Genomic DNA, 18,170 nt, shown 5'->3' with positions numbered 1-18,170 from the left:
GGAAGGAAACGGAAGGACCCCGAGAAAAGCCATGCACTCGGTGTTTGTCCACCACAAAACTCACTTAGCGCCAGGGCCGTGCCGGGGGGGGGGAGAGCGGGGCGACGTCCCCGGGCGCCGAAGTAAGGGGGCGAAAAATCGGGAGAAAAGGGGGCAAAAGAAAGGAAAAAATACTTGGAATATATGTATGGGGGCGCCGTCGTATACTCCCGCCCCGGGCGCTGATTTTCCACGGCACGGCACTGCATGGCGTGAGTTGAGATCGAACCAAGGACCCCATGCACTAGAGATGAACGCTCTGCCACTGAGCGACCACGTTAATGGTATTTGGATCTTCAATAGTTTTCATGCTTTTTTGGAAATTACAGAATTAAAGAAAAATACGGTAGTTGTGGGAAGTAAGTCACTTATCGCGTGTGTTAATATTTATTACATATATGTGGTTTCAAGACTGCATATTACACAGAAATTAGAGTACGCAAAAGATTATAACGTGAAAATCTGTACTCAAAAAATGAAATGAAATCTTTGAGTTTTACGTCCCACCGTTATGCCGGTTAGGCTAAAGGAGACGGTGATGATGAGAGATGAGTGAAACGGTGAAACGAATAAAGTGGGAGGAAACGGGAGAACCCCGAGAAAACCCACGAGCACGGTGTTTGTCCACCACAAAGTTCACTTGGCGGGGGCTGGGATTGAACCCGGGACCCCAAGCACCAGAGGTGAACGCTGTACCACTGAGCCACCGCGCCCCCCAATCTGTACTCAAATTCTGGCTTATAAGAGAAGACTTGAAAGCAGTAATTAGTTTATTTAATATTTTTTTGTAAATGCTGTCCTCTTAACTTTCTAAATTTATAATATTTTTATTATAAGATTGTTAGTGGACTTTATAACATTGTAGTATTAGTCTGTCCGTCCGTTAGTCCACACAGTAACTTTTGAACGAATACCAATTTTTGAATTCTGTTTTATGCAATCGATAGCCAGAATAATTATCTCGACAGAGTTCGTTAATGAAGTCAATTCGTTAACATCTTAAGGGATAACGGTGGCTATCAATATCCCATTTTTTCATAAAAGTAATTTTCGCGCAACACTAATATGCAACCCCCAAAACAGAAGAGTTTTGGGTTGCATAAATGTCGAGGCGAAAACGTTTATGTATTCGTAATCCTTTATAAATGTTTATAAAGAAAGGCTTATTTACTTATAAATGTACGTTTCGTGTTATTCAATTTACTGTCGTAGCAGAGTTTATTATTGTCCTTATAAACAACGTGAAAAGGAAAAGGTGAGGCTTCTCATTCTAAAGTCATTGGTGGAGATGCCCTCTGACGTAAAAGGGTGTCTCAAACTAGATAGTCTTATCCCCGTAGTTGCTTTTAATACATCAAATAACAATGAATAATGTATAAATGAGGAAGTGAGCAAACACATGTTAGCAACCAACTAAATTATCCTGATTTCATAAATGTATAATGCTGTTATTTATTACTATAGTAGAGTAGGAAAACTCCGCCTAATGTGTCCCGAAAGGTGGTTGAGTTTGTGAAAATGCCGGGTGGAACGGAGAAAGTGAAGGAAACGGGAGAACCCCGAGAGAACCCACGCACATGATGTTTGTCCACCACAAAGTTCGCTTAGCGCGAGCTGGGATCGAAGCAAGGACCCCATGCACCAGAGGTGAACGCTCTACCACTGAGCCATCGCTTTCCGTAATATTGAAGACACTCCGATTAAACAAATTTGATATTCAAAGATAAACTCTTCTGCATGTAAGAACTATCAAAACTACTTCCTCCAAAAATAACATGAATAGTTTCGTTATAATTGCTGTGCGATTCGCGGAACATTTTGTTTGCATATAGAAAAAGATTATTGACAAAATGGTAGTTCGCGTGTTAAATGAGTTAATCCCAACATTTAGTTGGAATGTAATATACGTGGGTTATCTTGTTAGCGTGTTCTCATTGTAATCATGGGAAGTTCATTTGTGTTGGGCCACGAAGGCTTTAATCCCTCCTTTATGGGTCGCTCACACAACAATACTATTCACGTGCAATTCTGTCATTTAACATGCATTAACGCTCCAAACAAACAAAAAATGTTGAGAACGCGAAATTCACTAGGTTACGGTTTTTTTCTTCGTGATATAAAAATTTACCTTTAAAAAAAGAAAGATAAAAATAGAAGGTGACTTACGAAAATTCTTATACAGTAGAGTTTCGATAATTCGAAAAACTAAAAATGAATTGAAATTTCCAGTTTCAAGACCCAGCGTCCCAGGGGACGGATCATTAATGAAAGTAAATTATATTAAATAATTGGTAGAATGAGAATACGGGAGAAAATGTGGAAAACCCCGGGAAAACTCAGAGATAATGTTCTTCACCAAAAACTCGAACTGGCGATCGAAACCAGAAACCTTAGTATCAAAAGTAAGCGCTTCACCACTGATCCAACGTGCTTCCTTTCGATAATTACATTTGAATGGAACCGAGGCCACAGGCTACAAAAAAAAAGGCGTAACAGTCTTTTTTGTGGGCCTGAGCAGCTCCAACGTCATCTGTTAGCGACCCGCTGAACTACGTCGAGCCTAGCGACGAATACGTGCATATCACTCTGCCCCTAACAGGCGAATCAGGAGCTGTCTAGACCTAGTAGTCATCACGTCTTTTATTCACATGACTCCCCAGTTTGCCTCACGACATCGGTTAGAAATTGGGAAACACCGGCCGGGAATTGAATTCAGGGCCGCGCGGACATGACTCCAACGCTTGAATGACTAAACTATGGCAACCCCCGTTGAATAAAGGCATACAAAATACAAAAAACTCTTCCGTTTCTCGACAAATTTCAGAGCGAAACTGCTAACGGTTACGGAGAAAATATCATATTATTTCATATTGATTGGATCCATCTCAAGAATAGGTTCCAACTGTTCCCTATACCTTTATTGAAACCGGAAGCGGTGGATCCACTGATTTGGGTTTAAGAGATTGGAACCAGGAGCGTCATTTTAGATTTTGCTTCGGGGGGGGCAAGACCCCTTGATATAAGTAAAATTTTGCGTTTTTCACTGATATACTATTATTTTATTGATAAAAGCTATATAAATATCAAACTCAGGGCGGGCAATTGCCCCTCCGTGCCCCCCTAAATGACGCCCCTGGTTGGAACTCTTCTATTCTATTGAGATGAATTAGTCATTGTACTGAAAAAATATACATATAGACGACTGCAACCTGTTTCAGAAAAAAAAAGCATCCTTATTTTAAAAATAATTCATAGGGCAGCATCAACTTTTGTTTGAGTTATTTTTTGTTGTGTCATTCCGCGCGAGACCTTCTGATATATTCATGAAGTATAAACTTCACATAAATTGCTTAAGTGAAGGTACTTGCTTTATTTATGTAATACTAGCCTAGAGATGTATGTAATACGAAACCGTAGTTGTAAGATGAGAGAGGTCCATCGCGTGTTTGACCATCCAGAGCTGGAAACAAAGAGGTCACGAGATACGATCGATCACTACTCCTGCATCATTCATTGCAGCGTGACGTCAACGGTTCCCGTGAAAATATTGACAGATCTTCAAAGCAGGTGGATGCTCCCGTTTTTTATTTGATTCTTCTCGGAAGAACTTTTGGCTGTCAGGGTCACGGCACGTGCTTATCGTTCGTTCCGTGTCCAGAATTTACAACTTGATTCTTCGGAAATTTATTTGCATCTCGGAAGGAAGGAAGTTACCAAAATATGGAAATTCTTCGCTAACTTTTGAGTTTTTGGGGAGGGGAACATCTTAACGTTGTGGGACACAGATCGCCCTAAGTTTATCTGCTGTTCTGGAAGTTTGGGGAGCATTCATTGAGAACCAAATTAATTTCGGTGCTAGTCGGTAATTAACAATTCATTGATTTCCCAATATTTTCACTGTTTCATTTTTACAAGTATCTTCCGTCCAAGTAATAGATTCTATGGTAATGTCTCTACTTTTGGTATGTGTGGTCCCAGATTCGATTGCCATCGGAGCATAGAATTTTCAGCAGTGATTCAGTCATCATCACCATCATAATCAACAATCATTGTTAATCCTCTGCTAGGTAAATGTCTCTCCTAGTCTTCTTCACACAATTGTTGTGTTAAGAGTCTTCATCCCGGCGAAATTAAAATACCGCTAGTTTTACAGTAATTATGTGGTATCTTCAAATAGATAAAAGATAATCGAAATGTGGAACAAGAGCGCCCTCGTCAATATTATTTTACATGAGAAACTGTTATCACGACTCACTTATTTGCTTTCAATTTCGAGCCATTTTGAAAATCGGCATTTATTTTCGCATTTCTAAACGGCTGAAAACGGAAAGCTACTAGGTGACTTGTGGTAACGGTACCTCATGCAAAATAATATTGTCTAGGGCGCTCTTGTTCCATATTTCAATTATCTTTTATCTATTTGAAGATATCACATAATTACCGTAAAATTAGCGGTATTTTAATTTCGCCGGGATGAAGACTCTTAAGCAACTTTCCATGTTACTCCGACGTTGCTTCCCGTGTTTCATCGCCAGCGTAGTACTGTAATTATTAGGGAACTCCTTGGTCTAGTGGTTAAAGCGTTGGACTCACGTTCTCGTGGTCTCGGGTTCGATTCCCGGCCGATGCTTTTCAATTTTCGGCGTCCACCCAGCTTCGTGTGGCAAACTAGCGAGTCACGTGAATAAAAGACGTGACGGTTACTAGGTGTAGAAAGCTCATGATCGCTTGTGTTCATCGCTTGGCTGCGCGTAGTTCAGCCCGTCGCTAACAGATGGCGTTGGAGAGGCTTAGTCTCACAAAGGGCTGTCACGCTAACTGGCAGGAATATTTAAGATTATGCAGTAGCCCTTGTAAGATTGTAATATTAATACGTCCGTCCGTCCGTTAGTCCGCACGATAACACTTGAACAAGACCATTTTTTGATTATTTTTTGCAATAGATAGCTAGAGCAATTATTTCGTCAAAGTTCATTAATGGAGTCCTCAACGAACGGTGACTTTAACTGTCTTTATCCATATCCCCTTTAAGATATATAACATTTCCTAGTTTCTATGCAACCTGCACAGTAACAAAGACGTATTGGTTGCCTATAATTAAAGGATATGTATAGTATTACATTTATCTAGGCCAAGTTCGTTAGTGGAGTCAATCCGTTAACATTTTAACGGATAACGGTGACTTTAACGGTGCCTATTCATATCCTGTTTAAAGTCTGTAACATTTTCTCGATTCTATGCAACCCGAACAGTAATAGAGAATTGTTGGTTGCCTATAATAAAGGACATGTAGCTTTTTTTACCGCAATTTTTTCGTCCGAGCTCGTTAATGGAGCCAACTCGTTAACATCGCCGGAATAACGGTGACTTTAATTGTGGCTATCCATATCCCAATCATTCATAAATTATGATTCGCGTGATTCTTTTTACAGTTTTTAGCGGAGTTCATATTGTTGTTTTACCTTCTTTCGAGTATTGTTCAGGAGTTCATTCAGCCTTTTCCAAATAAAGTAATACCTGGAAACCTGGGTAAAGAAAGCCGACTGGATTACCTTCTGTCTCTGTGGAAGTCTAATAAGTAAGGAAGCCTTACCTTTACCCTGCCTTTGGCTCTCAAAGGCTTGTCATGAAAGGGGGGCGCCTGTTTTCTTTGCCCAACGTTAAGTAATTAAAAACATTTTTAATGAAATTGATTTCTGACGTTCACTTCCAAATATTACATGTATTTCATGGCATATGCTGGACTGGTTGAGATTTCGTCTATATTCCGTTTCTTTTAGTTTCTGGTCTTCTTTTCTGGGATTTCTCTCAGCTTAAAGATTGAATATTCCATTGGGGAGGGGAGATTTGAACGCCGTCGCTATGGCAACAGCCTGAATCAGGTGGTTGTAGATAGCACCGGTTGCCTTCTCCCCTACATCTGAAGCTGTGTGGCTATTTCACTGACAGCCAGGGGAGAACGCTTAAAGGGGACCGGGGTGTTTACATTGTGATAGAAAAGCTTACAACTAAACAATAGACAAAAGGACGTAGTTCGCGCGCAACGTTCAGTTCAGTTATTTCCGTAGATTGGAAAATATTGTGGTTTGAAGTCAGGATTTGTAGCCAATAAAATCAAGTTTGTAAAACGAGGATATTTATAAATGAAAATCCTACTTTTCTTGAGACAGGAAACACTACGTTACCTATATTAAGCTAACCTCGTGAAAGCTTTTTTCTTCTTCGGGTAAAATTCAGCTTTTTTAGTAATCAAAAGATCAATCCACATAAACTCGGTGTGCTAGGTCCCGGGTTCGATTCCCAATGATGACAGAATTTTTAATGTTGTCCCTGCATCGTAAAACAATTCAGAGCTACTGAAGTTAACAGTAAGTGAACTCTGGTCTAGGAATTCAGAAATAGCACCGTTGGAACTGGTATGCTGAGCAGATATCGTTCAACTTAAAACCGTACGCCCGGCTATTTTGGATATGTGACGTTGGAGAATTTTAGTGTTTGTACAATAACAAATTTGTCTTGCCTTTGTGTCTTCTAAGTGAAGAAAGTGAGGACGAGATTTACGGTTTTATACAGGGTGGCCCAAAAGTAGGTATACAGTACAGTACTTGCATTTTATATATATATATATATATATATATATATATATATATATATATATATATATATATATATATATATATATATATATATATATATATATATTGTTATCCATTGGGTAGACTTAGTTTCTTTTTTATTTGTTCCTGATGTGTTTTTACTTATATCTTAAGCTTGGAAGAACCGAAGCAAATAGACTCATAAACTAGAATGTTATACTTGATCAATGCAGGGGTGTATACCTACTTTTGGGCCACCCTGTATTTAGTTACATCAGGAACATTACCACAAATTCCAAAGGTATCTCTCAGCAGTGGCAGATCTAGAAGGTAAAAACAGGGGGAGAGGTAGCTAGATCCTAAACCATGATAGGTATATCACGAGTTTACTATAACCAAACCAAACCACTTTGCGTAAGAGCCCGATTTGTGGGCCTGAGCCGCTCTACGCCATCTATTAGCGATTGGTGGTACTACATCCAACCTACCGACGAACGCATGGTCGACACTCTGCGTCGCCGTATCGCTAAACGGCGCATCGGGAGCTTTCTAGACATAGTGCCCGTCTTTTATTCACGTGAGTCCGCAGTTGTCCCTCAGGACGCTGGATGGACGCCGAAAATTGGTCAAGCACCGGCCGGAAATCGAACCCGAGACCATGCGTACTTGAATCCAACGTTCTAACCATTAGATTACGGTGAATTCCGTCGTTAGCGTACGCGTCTTCGGTTCCCGGCGGAGGTAAACTCCCAAATGAACCAATTAACCAATCAATATGATGGTGGTGGATCTTTATTGGCCTGGGATACCCTTGGTTGGTTGATGGACGTACAGTTTAACGTGGAGACTACATGAGCTCTCACCCGGAATCAAAACCGGATCTCTCTCATCGAAAGCATGTATGCTACCCATAAAGTTACAGGGTTGTTCACGGAAATGAAAGTAAGATGAAATCTTTCAGTTTTACACCCCGCGGTTATGCCGGCTAGGCTAACCTAGAGGAGACGGCGATGATGAGAAATTAATGAAATGATGGAATAAAGAAAGGGGGAGGAAACGGAAGAACCTCGAGCAAACCCATGCACACGATGTTTGTCCACTATAAAGCTCTTTTGACGTGAGCTCGGATCGAACCAATGATCCCATGCACCAGAGGTGAACCGAACGCTCTACCACTGAGCCACCGCGGCTCCGGTTGTTCCTGGAACATCCTAATTGAGGGAGGGGGAAAGAGATACTAACGCCTCTAGTGTCTATAGTAAAGTGCTATTCATATTTTAAAGGACGTTAGTGTACGTACAAAACTATATTCGTTTGTCTACAGTAATTCTTTTAAACGAGCTATGACGTCAGAAAATCATAGAAAATATTTTTGTGTCATCATTGCTACACGTTCTTAACTGTTGAACGTGGTTTCTGGTGTAAGTGGATAGATCATTATGAGAGTTAATAAAAGTGATAACTAATTTTAAAACTTATTGCATGTATCTTCATCTCATCAGAATGGCCAATCTGTTTCTCGCTGGGGGATTTTCTATTAACATATATTTTTAAAAAAAAATAAAAAGCGAATTTGCCAAAAATCAATTAAACGTTTGCAACTCTCTCTCACTTACTCACTTTGCTTCTTTTTTTTTTCTTCATAATCCTTTAGAAACTGTCCCACTAAGTAGTTCCCCATTTTCCCGCTTCTCCGCAGTGTCGCTTGTGTGCCAACATCAGCAGCAGCAATGTGAACGTGCGTGTGTGACGGGTTGCGGCAGTTCACGGCGAGTGTCGAACCCACGATGTTCGAGTGAGGTGGTGGAATTTTTCGATTTTGAAAATAAAAAAATAGAAATAATAATAATCCTTGTGACGGAAGAAATAAGTGCTGTTGCTTTTAACTGTAAGAAGAACAAAAAATAATAATCGTAAAAGAGGACGAAAAAAGTTAGGTAAAGAAAGAGTGATGTTCTGTATTCGACTGTTTGGTTGGACAACTCCTACAAAATCAGTGGAAACGGGAAAAGAGAAAGGAAGTGAGGATGAAAATGAAAAAGAAAAGGGAGCAGAGGAAGAAACGGAGAAGACAAGTAGAGATGATGAAGGAAAAGAAGCACAAGAGAAAGATGAAAACACCAACTGGGATTCGAACTGGGGTAAGTAAACGGAGTTCATTGACATAAATCGGAAGAAACCATCTTACTACTTTGTATCAACTTAAAACATTAACTTTTTTCACATCTTTCTGGACATTTTTGAAGTAGAACTCCTTTGTGATTAGGGGGCCACGGTGGCTCAGTAGTAGAGCATTCATCTCTGGTGAATGGGATCTCTGGTTCGATCCCAGCTCGCTACAAGTGAACTGTGCGGTGGACAATTGCCGTGTAAGTGGATTTCCTCGGGATTCTCCCGTTTCCTCCGTCCCTTTTAGTCTAGCCGGCATAACCATGGGACGTAAAACTCAAAAGATTTCAGTTCCTTTCTGGTTAGCTCTGTATCCTGATCTAGTGGCTAGCACACGAAGTCTCTGGTTCGATTCCCGGTGGGAAAGCATCAGATTCTCTACGGTGGTTTCGATCCCACTATAAACAGAAAGCAACCTCTACTTAATCTCGTTTCTGCCAAAGGACGTAAATACCATTAGATTGCTGTTAAACTCGCAATTTTTGGTGCGATTTCGCTTCCAATTCTCGGTGAAAGCATTTATAAGATTCTTCGATCCCATGTGAAGCTGTACCTTTACTCCTGATATAAATTTAGTTCTGTAACGAGGCATCCAAATAAGTAATCAGTATTTCAGTAAGAAATTTTTCAAGTTCCATGGGTTTTCTGTGCCGTGTAGATGCTTGAAAAGTTTGGTTCTTGAGTGTGATGTGGGTGTACCCTAAATGCGATTGGGAATACACAGTGGGTTCGAATATCGTCAGATCTCCAGATTACTCTTAATAGCACCCAAGAAACATCAACAAAGTGCTTTATTCTTTTACTCTGTCTGGACAGTGTTTTCTTTGGAGAAATGTCTTCCATAGATGTAACGTGGTTACTGAAGAATGGTTTTGCTTTAAATATGAGTAGCAAGCCATTGTCCAAATAGGAGAGAACAATAGTGTGACGACGAGACTTATGAAACAATTATTCGTGTATTTGAATATCTGTTCATTTGTGCGTTACTACAATAATTACGGTATTCGAATAACTATTTGCTCATTAAAGCAATTCTCGAGCGATTAGTCATTTTTTTTATGGAATTTTATTCCACCGTCATTTTATCCGTGTTTTAAGTAAGTTCTAAAGTTATTTATTCCTTCGAAACATCAAGATTGCATAATCAGAAGGAATTTCAGGATAGAACACAATTAAGGTATGTAGTTAAAGGTACACAGCAGTATTCATCTGGTGAAACTGAAGAAAACATCATAAATGAATGTGGTGAGGGTGACCGGTCACAGGATTTGGACTCAATGAAATCCTCAATTATGTCCTTTAGGCTAATGGAGACTGATAATTAAAGCAAGTGAATACTGTTGGAAGAATTGGTGGAATGAAACTGTGGGAGGAAACGGAACTATTCCGAGAAAACCTACAGTCACGATAATGTCCACCACAGACTTACTTGGACGGGGATCGAACCAGAGTCCGCAAGCACCAGATGTAAGCACTGTACTGTTGAGTCACCGTTGCCCCCGGATTTGGATTCGGGATTTGCTAGTTACAAAGTAAGAAGAACAGAAATAATTTATGTTAATTAATTTATTTTGTACAGAGAGGTCCAAATTCGCGAAGCCGGCTGTTGGACTAAAGAATGGAGCGTGAGTGCTTACTGTGCACAGCAAGGCCATTAAGGTTGGTTTAAAGGGACAAATTTTGTCGATAGATGGCAGTACAATCTTTGTATCTCTTCCATGTATTTTTACCTCTCACGAAAATTCACGATTTCTGTTACAAATTTCAACCTATAGACTTCAAACTATTAGGAAAGTAACTTCACAATCTATCGAAGGCAATAATCCGTGCCGATTTTTTATTTAGAATTTTCTTCATTGTTGAAATTGCTTGATTGTTGAAATGGATATCCAAACCTTTAACAATGGAACTGTTTCAACAATGAAGAAAATTCTTAATAAAAAATCGGCACGGATTGTTCCCTTTAACAGGTTATAAAGTTCCTTCTCTAAAAATTTGAAGCCTCTACGTTGAAATTTGTAAAAGAAATTGTAAATTTTCGTGAAAGGTAAAAAATACATGAGAGGGATAAGAAGACTGTAGTGACATCTATCAGCAAAACCTGTCCCTTTACACTAACCTTAAGCTCGAGCGAGTGTGATCCCGAGCTCGAATGATGATAGTAAGCACTAGATGGAGCGACTGTGAGCGTTATTGAAGGTAGTGAGCCCGACTGGGCCCCATAAAAAAAGTGGCCACATCACATTAAACAAACTTGCACATACAACCTTGCCAAGCCAATTTACATTGGAGCAGTGGCGGCTCTTGAGGCCGGTCACATCGGTGAAAGTTAAATTTGTATCGCTTTAAAATTAAGGAAAGAAAACTTATCGAATATACTAATTCTTGTGTATACATTTAGGAAGTCTTTCTCCCTTAGTTTGAAGCGATTAAAGATTAACTTTTACCTATATTACTGTCCTCAATGGCCGCCACTGCATTGGATTCATCCGCAATTAACAATATCCAAAACAAAAGAAGGAAAAGACGTCTATAGAACCTATATTAAAAGGTTCCGTCCAAGTATTCGTCCCATGGAACTTGGGAGAAAAGCCTGGAAAACACAAATTAGAATGCCAGTCACCGAACTCGAGAGAGGATTCTAACATTAGAAAGCTGAGACGCTAACCACTAACCTATAGTCTATCCATGCAGGAGGTTTCCGTGCTTTTAACAATAACTACAATTTCACTGTATGGATGTAAATTTGGAAAGGAATTAGTGCAACGGATTCTATCTAAAATAACTGATTTCCTGTCAGGCTGGAGAGGTAACCACATATCTATACTTTACTTTTGTGGTGTGTTTAAGACTTCCAAAACTATGCTAGCTATGCATAAGTGTCGGAAGGTTTATAGAATGGCTTTGTCCGTCCTTCCGTCTGTCGACAGGCATCAGAACAAAAACGGTAAGAGATATCAAAAAGTTTTTTTTCCCAATTGATTCAGCTTTCCAAGGATAGATTTTATTTTCCAGAAGTTTACGTAATTTAAATATTTCAGTACTTGAAATTGCAGTTCTCTGTGTGCAAGTTTTTTTTTTTTTTTTTTTTTTTTTTTTTATCACTGTCTTCTGAAGAAGAGGGAGTTTATATTTAAAGTAGGGATGGGAAAACCAGTTTTTATAAAAGTCAGAAAACAGTTTTGGTTCTGTTTTGAAAACTGGCTACTGAAACTTTTCGGTTTCTGAAACTGGTTTGGATTTTTTATTAAAAAAAAACAAAACCATTTTTTGTGCGCACTTGTAGTTTAAATTCGACGCTCGATTCAATGCTCCATTCCATATGTTAGAGTTCATGTTGAAATAGTACCTTTTTCGAAAGGGGAGGGGAGGGGAGGCTGAAGCATTGAATTGATTGATTTGCACTTTATGTCCTTTGTCAGCAGAGAGGCTATATAGGGCAAGACCTACACTTCAAAGTGGAATCTAAGCAACTGTAGCACATTGGATGATCTCCCAATGCGAATCGAATCCAGGACTAGTGCACCAAAGACACGTGAGGAGCCACTGGACCAGAGAAGAGGAGTGAAAGAGGTTTCAGATACTGTGTGTCATGCACTGTCAGGAGCCACCCAGTTGTTGGGCTTCATATTTTCATTTCCTTTGATCACTATATTCGCTTTTTTTTTTTTAATCGATCTTGATTGCTGTAGATTTCGTAAGTTTTCTTCAGAAGTTCTGAAGAAACTTTTGAAAAAGTTTTCTGTGTCTTGCGAAAAACTTTAAGGAGCAGGAATACTTGCAACAGAACAACATAAGTTTTTCCTTTCCTTTTTTATTTTTTTTTTATCGCGTGAAGCAAAACTGAATATATATGAAAAAAGAAAAACAAAAGGAAAAAGAAAAAGAAACGATAATAACATACAAACACTTTCTTCAAAATGTTACCCGTAGAGTAGTAAATATTCCAAACGTGTATTATATAATGATATAATTAATCTATAGAAGCGCTTTACTTACTTCAAATTTTGAAAATCCTAATGGAGAAAACTACTTTATCACATCCCCATTTGTCATCTCACGTGGTACTACTCTGGTGGCTTAGCGAGAGTTTGAAAAAGAAAAAGCCCTCGTATATAGAAAAATTCAAAGAAAACAAAATAATGGGCTGATTTTATGGACGAGTCAACTAATTTCGTCAGTTTGGAGACAACGAAAATCGAAGGTTTCGAACAGTATGCTTAATAGGTGAAGAGAGCATTCATACAGTTTGTTTTCTAATCTTTTAATCTTCTTCATCTATTACTTGTTTATAACTTAAGAGGCTTCATCCCGGCGAAATTAAAATACCGCTAATTTTACAGTAATTATGTGATATCTTCAAATAGATAAAAGATAATTGAAATGTGGAACAAGAGTGCCCTAGACATATTATTTTGCATGCAGTACCGTTATCACAAGTCACTAGCGGCTTTCCGTTTTCAGCTGTTTAGAAACGCGAAAATAAATGCTGATTTTCAAAATGGCTCGAAATCGAAAGCAGATAAGTGAGTCGTGATAACGGTATCTCATGTAAAACGATATTGTCTAGGGCGGTCTTGTTCCACATTTCGATTATCTATTATCTACTTGAACATATCACACAATTACAGCAAAATTAGTGGTATTTTAATTTCGCCGTGATGAGGCCTCTTAAAGATGTTTGTTTCGGAAATTTAGACGAAAAAAAATCTCTATATTGTTTATAATCAACACAAAACTGAAGTATTCTTAAGTCCATATGTAGAACTTTTCTTAGGAATCCAGTTGAAATAAGTGATTTCGGACGTACTGGCGGAAGTTCACACCGTAGATGGCCATTTTGCATTGGGCTCGCTCGGGCTTACTGATCCCAATTGGGCTCGGGCTTACTTGTCTCAATTGGGCTCGCGTTCATTAATCTCCATTGGACTCGCGCTCGTTTGCGCTCGGACGCAATACCCAGATGTGGCCAGCACCACGCTCTGGACTTCTCTACTCATTTGAAACAGGTGCGAGTGAACCTCAGAGATACATTGGAACCAACGAAGAAAATATCCTACCTCCACCAGGAATCGAACACGGACCGCCCAATTGGTGTAAACACACACCTTACCACGGCGTTCCATTATTTTATTATATGATACAATTCTATTTGGTACCCGACTCTAGTCCTTGTAAAATTCAAAGTAGTAGCTTTCCAAATTCATTAACCTGTTATTCATTTAGTTTCGTACCAAATTTTTTCGAATATAATTTCATTATAGTTATTAAAAATCTTAACAACCTTGACTGTTTATCGTATTAGTTAGTTGAGAAAGTTCTTTAAACATAAAATGTAATTCATTTCATTTGATGTTTCACAACAAAGCCCTTTGTTATTTGAACTGTGCAGAGTCAGTTAGTCAACTGAAAGAGAAACTGGCCGATTGGGAGTTGTAAGCGTATATTTCAACACACCCTTCTCCACAAAAGAATTTTTTGATCTCGCAGCCCTAGGGGATGATCTTTGATCTTGTTACCCTTCAGAAGAAACGATTTGCATTTTTTTTTACTGATTGTGAAACATTGCACGCACCTTTGTGTATATATACACGCATCACACACGCACCAACCAACATAAACACACAGGTGTATATATGGCATACGCATATGAGGTTAGCAGTTGACCCGCAAAGTGTGCGTGAGATATCAGAGGCAGAGATAGATGCCTTTGTGTTAATATGCATGGCTAGGGTGGATTGCGGTTTCCAGGGGGGGGAGGGAATGAAAACGCTATCAGATGAGGAGACCCTAACCTCCTGCTCTCATTTTGCAAAGCGGGGGAAGATTGATGGTACACCCGTGGACACAAATCAACCTGCTTTCAAGGGTTTGTTTACAAGAATAGAGGCTAATTCCGTACATTATTATGCTTTTTTAAAAAAATAGTTACGGTGGTAATAATTACAGCAAATTAATGATCTAGAATTTTCCAACTTCAGCTATAGTTTAATCAAATCCAGTAGTTCACTGTCGAGAACTAACAAATATATAAACTTAAAATATACGTACATGCAATGGCGGATCCAGGATATGATCAAGGGAGGGGCTAAACCATAGTTTACAGCTTTATCCAGTGTAAAGTAGGATTGAAGCCCATTTTATCCAAGGTATGCCTGAGCGTCAAGAGGGGGCTATAGCCCCCATTGGATCCGCGCCTGCGTACAGATATATATAAAACTCTGATGGATATTAGGGTCGCGGTGGCTCAGTGGCAAAGTGTTCACGTCTGGTGCGTGAGATTTCCAGTTCGGTTCCAGCTTGCGCCAAATGAATTTTGTGGTGGACAAACACCGTGTGGGTTTTTTTTCTAGTTTCCTCCTACTTTCTTCAATACACCATTACATTCATTTTTCGTAACCTATTTTAGCCTACACGGCATAAACATGGGACGTAAAACTGAAAGATTTCATTTCATTTCTGATGGATGTCAATTGTTCATAGAATCATAATTACTCTGTGTTTTCCATATTAATCAAATAACGTTCCTCACTAGTCTAGTGGCTAGCGCCCGTCTTTCGTCTAACAATTTCCCGGGTTCGATTCTCGATGGGAGGACATTGAACATATTACAGTAGTTCCCACTTTGAATGTAGGAGAGCTCCTTCGTGGCTATACGGTTAGTGTACATACCTCTGCCGTCCTAAGCGAAAATACCTTAACTTCACATTTTTCGAAAATCGAGATATTGATATGGGAATGTTCGTAGTACCATTTTACATCTATCTGAAGTGAAATTGACATGGTTTGACCAATACGTAGGGGGTAATGACGTCATGAGTGTTTACCTTATGTTCAAAACTGTAACTGAAAGTAAGCAAAAGGACCTTAAGTGACATTTCGTACGCAAAAATATTTAACTGTATTACCACACAAATTTTAGATCATGAAAATATATTTAATAAAGTTTTACTGAAATACAACAAATTTGAGCGTACAGCCTAAGCCAAAACACGTTTTGCTTATTTTCTCGAAAGTATGTGAAATGGAGTTAAGACCTTTTCGCTTAGCACGGCACCGGCGGGACATTATGTGGTTCGGATTCCATGTTAATAAATAAGTCCACGTCCCATATAGCCTTGCTGCTGAACGGGACGTTAAACTCAAACTCAACTCAACTCATTTAAGTGTAGGTCTCGTGTTATACATCCTCTGGTGCTTACAAAAGGAGTGAATATAAGTGAAATAATTAATAAATTAATTAATCAATTAGTTATTCATTATTATTATTATTATTATTATTATTATTATTATTATTATTATTATTATTATTATTATTATTATTATTATTTTAATGTTTGCCACATAACTTTACTAGGACATTTCGTACTCAAAAGTGAGAGTGGGTTTGGAAACGAGTGTGCGTTGAATCTCTCATGAAGAAGAAGATTTTTGCTTGGTTACGGTATTTAAAAATCTGGGGATTGGAAACACATGTGGCTTGCAGAGGCCATAAATCTGGCGTTAATTCCCCTCCAGAGGATTCCATTTAATGTTCTCTGCTTACTTCTTTAACTTATTGTTAGCGACTGGTTGGGAAGGTCGATTGGGGTGAACCACCCGTCACCCAACCATTAGCATACAAGGGGGAAGACGGGAGGAAAGGATATAAAAGAATGCTGTTTCATCATCAACATACTCACAAATAGAAATGTTTACTTTCTAAAAATTTTGCTTTTACTCGATGTAGTACAAACACAAGAAATGAGTTCTACTTGCACTATATTTTGCTATGTATCCATCTTATCATAAATATATGACGTGTTGAGTACACGAGATCTGATCAAAAAATACGGTGAATAATTTTATTAGAAATAAAGTAATAAGCTTACATGGAATTTGATTAAATCTCCTTCAAAGTACTGTCCCTTGCTACCAATGCACTTATCCCAACGTTGACTCCATGACTGGAAGCATTTCTGGACGGCTTCTTTTGGAAGAGCGTTCAGCTGTTCTGTCATGTCCCTCTCAATGTTAGAAATAGTGTCAAAACGTTTTCCTCTAAGCACGGTTTTAATTTTTGGAAAGAGCCAGAAGTTGTATGGTGCTATATCTGGACAGTACAACGAATGTGGACAGGTAGAGTGTGGAAGAAGCAATATATGGTTATATAATGGACTTTGGAAAGTAAAATAACCTACTCCATATACAAAAAAAATACATATAAGATGTTTTCTTCTTGCCACACATGGCAGCTACCAGCTACTAAATGTCTTGATTATGTAGAAACAAAAATAACCGTTAAAAAAAGCTTGATGAAGAAATGGGACCTACTCTAGAGCATTGTTGGTTGCATAACAGAATAGGATAAGTAGTTTAGTAGAGAAAATTAATTTTACAGAGAAGCTAGATCAGTGGTTCTCAACCTTTTTTGACTCACGACACACTTTACTAAACATCTAGGACATAGTGACGCACTTGTTTGATTTTTTTTAATTATTATTATTAATAATAATAATAATAATAATAATAATAATAATAATAATAATAATAATAATAATAATAATAATAATAATAATTGGTACATTCTGTCTCAATTTTAACTAATTATTATTAAATTCTTCATGATTTTTAAATTCTAAAATTTCGCGACTCACTTAGGGGACTGCGTGACACGCCAGTGTGTCGCGACATATCAGTTGAGAACCACTGAGTTAGTGTGAGACTTACGTGAAAATATTGTGTTTCCATTAGAATCAGGGCTCTGGTGAGTATGGAAGGACTGGAAATTAAACCTGCAACATTTGAAGAGGAAAAAGAATGATCTAATAAAAAAGCATTCTAATAAGTGTTTCAAGTAAAGTCAGAGGAAGGTAATGAGAATCCAAAATGCGGCCTTAGTTTGGGGTGTTGTTTCGTGCATACTTGCTACTAGACAGGGGCGAATCCAGGACCGACTTCTGGAGAAGGCGGTGGGTTGTCATACTGCTACTTTTAAGGGCTCCAAACTTTGGGATGGGTTTTATTTACATATATAAAATAAGAAAGTTTCCTCTTCTGGGGGGAGGCGATCGCCCCCCCCCGAATCCGCCCCTGCTACTAGATATACAGATGTGAACATAAGGAATTCTGTAGAAATAATCCGGTCACAGCCTCAGAATCTTCATTCTGTATCAGTAATGATGGACCAAATTTGAGTGAAATATTTTTTTTCTGTATTGATGACGTCAAAACTCTTATGGTTTTGACAGAAATGAAAGATCCATTAGTGTGTAAAACAACTTCCATTTTATAGATATTGATTCAAGAGAAACATTCATTTAAGCACAGCTGTGTGTCTGTGTACATACGTGGATAAGTAGGGGAAGAAAGTTACGAATTTCTAGT

The 18,170-nt window shown here is 38.6% G+C and overlaps 1 protein-coding gene across 14 annotated transcripts in view; it reads left to right on the top strand.

Moving 5' to 3' along the window:
* Positions 1-18,170, top strand: part of sick (sickie) — a 1,461,343-nt gene that overhangs the window by 965,160 nt on the left and 478,013 nt on the right. The window contains exon 1 of one of the 14 annotated variants that reach the window (XM_081752894.1): positions 8,572-8,776. The exons of the other annotated variants lie outside the window; for them this stretch is intronic. Coding sequence (XP_081609020.1) covers positions 8,587-8,776 — 190 coding nt within the window. The 5' untranslated portion in view covers positions 8,572-8,586. Of the gene's footprint in view, positions 1-8,571; positions 8,777-18,170 lie in introns of those variants that run through there. 14 annotated transcript variants of the gene reach the window in all.

This window comes from Thermobia domestica, chromosome 3 (genome assembly GCF_964235325.1).
Source record: "Thermobia domestica chromosome 3, izTheDome1.hap1.1, whole genome shotgun sequence".
NCBI classification, from domain to species: domain Eukaryota; kingdom Metazoa; phylum Arthropoda; class Insecta; order Zygentoma; family Lepismatidae; genus Thermobia; species Thermobia domestica.
This window is presented reverse-complemented; position numbering and strand designations above follow the sequence as displayed.